The 3,771-nt window shown below is 50.9% G+C and overlaps 1 protein-coding gene across 1 annotated transcript; it reads right to left on the bottom strand.

Annotated features, from left to right (window-relative positions):
• Positions 1 to 230: 230 nt before the first annotated feature.
• EMWEY_00048830 (transmembrane domain-containing protein, putative) lies at positions 231 to 3,170 on the bottom strand (the record flags this gene model as incomplete). Its single annotated transcript, XM_013479417.1, has 9 exons — positions 231 to 475; positions 888 to 1,110; positions 1,336 to 1,431; positions 1,629 to 1,693; positions 1,898 to 1,992; positions 2,182 to 2,360; positions 2,481 to 2,641; positions 2,774 to 2,850; positions 3,073 to 3,170. 9 exons carry the CDS (start codon positions 3,168 to 3,170, stop codon positions 231 to 233), a joined length of 1,239 nt encoding a protein of 412 aa, XP_013334871.1.
• Positions 3,171 to 3,771: the final 601 nt, after the last annotated feature.

Genomic DNA, 3,771 nt, shown 5'->3' with positions numbered 1-3,771 from the left:
GGGGGGGGGTAGGAGCACGCTCTGTAGTTTCAGGAGGCTTGTTGTGTTGAGCCTTTCCTCACGTCTGTATTCCTCTGGGTATCTGCCGTTGTGTGAAAGGGGACACCCGTTTTGTATCCAAAAATTGACTCAGCTGCAGCCAAAGAGCATTGGCAGACGAAGGGAGACGGCGCTCGTCACAATGGACCGAGCACAGCGCTTTCTCTAAATCTTAGGTTGCGTACTTGGTGTCATTTTTCCGCGTTTGGCTCTACAGACGACTCTCTACTGATGCTACCCTTTTCTGACAATTCATTCATGCAAGTGTTCTTAAGACTTTTACCCAGTAGAGCAATCACTGGAGATCCAAGCAAAGCTGATACGCTGCCTTCTATTGCAATTTGAGTGGCGAATACTGTCGCTCGAGAATCCGGTTCCACGATTTCAGATAGAATGGGTCGGTTCACTCCGCTGGGACACCAAGATATTGCGAAGCCTGAGATTGGCGAAGCAGACAAGTTCAAACAGGAAACAGATTATACGCGAAGACAGGGCAACAAAAAATCACTTTAAATGATACACTTGGGGGGACAGGCTGAGGTATTCTGCAATTAAAGCGGAGAAAAGCACCAGATGCAAAAGGCAGAAGCCGCTACCGCACCCCAAGGGACACTGTCGTGCTAGTCGCGTTGTCGGTTCGTCTAAGCACAACCATATTCTCACATACTTGGGTTACGGATACAGCATGAACGTAATAGTATTCATAATACAGTATGGGCCCTGTACAACAGCTGTTAAGTTGCGTTGGCAAGCCCCGAAGGGGAGCGCCAACCTTCTGTGTGCTCTATTGTGTATGTGTGTGTATATGCATGTATGCGTGTATGTGTGTGCGTATAATGCGTGCTGACCGAGGAAAAGCATGTCTATTGCATACAGTCCGAAGAAGTCTGGCCTCCTTGGTATACCCAACAAGCCGATGTAGATGAGCGGTAGGGCCAAGAGGGTGCCGAGCTGTCCCACGAGAGGTCGCCCATGGAAAGCGTTGAATCTTTCTGCTTGATCTCCTAGCCAACCTCCGAAGAGAGAGCCCAGTAAACCTCCCACAAGAGGGCAAGCTGTGAGGAGAGAGGCCTGCCAGTCCGGCATGCCCACATACTGGAAATATAGAGTGTAGAACTGAAAGGCGTGCAGTGGAATATAGCCGCAAATTCCTTGCAACAGCAACAGCAAGAACGTCCGGCTGAGAGCTGCACGACAAAAGTTGCTGCATCGACGGTAGAGCTCAAAACAAGCACTTTGCTGAATGTTTTCGGTCTCCTCCAACGTCAAGACGTTTCTCCCTTCATCTGCAATTACCATAGAATGACGGCGCGGCTCCTTTGCAACGATCTGTACCAGCGCCGCTGCAAACAGCGACAAAACGCCTGCCGAAAAGAAAGCAATTCGCCACCCCTGCAACCGCAAAAAAACAACGAAAGGAATAATAGACAGAATTGAAACACTCACCTCAGGGGACTGCAGGTACAACACGCGCCCGACCCTTGCTTCTCTGCCTATCTGTGCGCCGTCACTTCTCCTGCACCGTGCATGCTAGATTACTTTAAGGGGTTTTGTTTAGGGTTTTGTTACATTTGAATGGTTTGACTCACCTTCACGCCACCGATGACAGTGATACTGGCAAGGGAGCCGCCCATCGTCGCTCCCAGAATGCACCCTAGGCAAAACATGTCATAGCAGTCGAAGACGCCATCTCTCATGCCCTTCTCGAGCTGTATGTTCGTCTGTCGAGATAACAGCTGCCCCTTCGATGCACGTGGATGCCTCTTAGACTGCTTAGATCAAGCTCATCCAAAAAGGCAAGTGCAGGGCTGGTGAGGCAGTGGCATAGGGTTGTTCAGGGGTTAAGCTTCCGGCTAACCGGCGCATAGGAACAGCTGAAGCCAGCCGAAGTGTTCCCCCCGCATTGTGGGGGGGAAAAGGTCCGCTATAAGCGATTGCGCCACAGGGCCAATGCTGCACAGTCGCAATTTTGTGAACAGGTCGTCATTATGAGCTGCTCAAACTACTCGCCGCAGCTGCAGCTGAAAATTTTGCACCACAACCAACAGCAGCAAAAACAACCGCAAAAGCAACGGAAGGCAGGAAGCCGCATCTATATTGAGCTCGTTTGAATCAGTAGGTGCCATTAGAGTTCTCTTTCACCTGGCCATGGCCACCCCGTTAAGCACTTTCAGAAGAGCGAACTGCCAGAAGAAAGTGGAGCTCGCCAAAAATATCGCCACGATTCCCCAACCAGCGCAGCCTACGGATAAAAGCCGCACGCGCGATGTTCTGTCGGCCAGTAGACCCCAAAATAGTCCCGATATGGCCTGTGAAACGCTCTGAAAAAGCAAATACACGCAAGCTCAAAGTGAATGGAGGGCACACCAACCAGGTCATACAATTGTTCTACTGCAGTGACAAGAACAACGGGAGCAACATCCCTTGTAAAAGCGCCGCACAAGACCAACGAAAGGAATAGAGGGAGGCGAAAGACTTTCCTGATAGAAAACAAGAGAGCCGAGATCCTGCAGAGCCCAGTGGAAGTCGGACTGTAGCGCTTTGAAACTGGCGGGCATGAGCTGCATGTCTATTCCTTCAATGCCGCATACCACGTTTAGCACTGAGAAGAAAATACATACATCCAGAACTCCACAGGAAGACCTTCCTTCAGTGGGAATCTACGTTATATGGCGGCAAGTAAGACAAAAACGGCATGTGTGCGCGCGAAAACTGGCACCCGACCCGGCCGCACCTGCTTGGGTCCTTGCCGTAGAAGCCCGCAGCTTGAACTCTCCAGCCTTCAGGGGCTTACTGTGCCTCTCGTAGTTGCTGAACAAACAAGACTCAAGCATTCGCAGCCAAACCAATCCAGTTTAAGGAAGTGGGGAGGCATATTAGATGGGAAGACGATTGAATGACTGCGCAGCCAGGTGATCCAGATCAATGCTCCCAGGTATCCCTTCAGGACTCCGAGATATTTCATGTTTCTAGTAGCTAAATTCAGGCTACAAATATCTGGTGCTTAGAGGGGTTCCACGTTTCAAGCCTCACGCATCATCTTTCGACCGTGGCAGCAGTCCCCGGTTTTCGACAGAGTTTGAGCCATCGCCGTATGCGGTGCCAGCTACCGAAGCACCAGAAGACTCCATGTTGTTTTTTCGAAAACGTTTTAAGCGGCAGTGAAGTAAAGCCGCAACAGGTGAGGCTACTTGTCCCAGTTAGACAGTCGGCTGCCGTGCGTGACCGACGCCGACAGGGAGAGAGGGACTGGAGCTTGCAGATCGCGCATCCCAATGCTAGACTTTAACAGATCTCAAGAAAAAGAAGGGCAAAGTAGATAGGGGGTCTACACTGTGCCGCCAAGATGCATTCCTTGAAACGAACGGACCAGTGTGCATACAGTCGAGAACCAGCCAAGCCCGGGTGGACACTCTAAGCACTCGAGTCGTTTCGGAGGGGGGAGACTAAGTTGCTTGCGTATTCATTGACTATGCCAAAATTTAAAAGAAGCTTTCGATGCCAGATCAATCAAGTGGGGCCAGACACCGGCGAAACGAACCTCCGACCGCCAAGGCACCGCTGCCGCCTCGCCTGCCAATCTGTGTTGCCAACGCACAACGAAGGGCTTTGGTGTGCGTAAACAAACCAGAGTCTATGCCAAACGCCACTAAAAAAGTAAAGGAAAGCAACTTAGGAATAAATTAGTCACGAGGAGAGCCGAATCCGCCCTGTACGAGCAGCTCAGTGTGG

Source organism: Eimeria maxima, genomic scaffold (assembly GCF_000499605.1).
Source record: "Eimeria maxima Weybridge genomic scaffold, Emw_scaff1118, whole genome shotgun sequence".
NCBI lineage: Eukaryota > Apicomplexa > Conoidasida > Eucoccidiorida > Eimeriidae > Eimeria > Eimeria maxima.
This window is presented reverse-complemented; position numbering and strand designations above follow the sequence as displayed.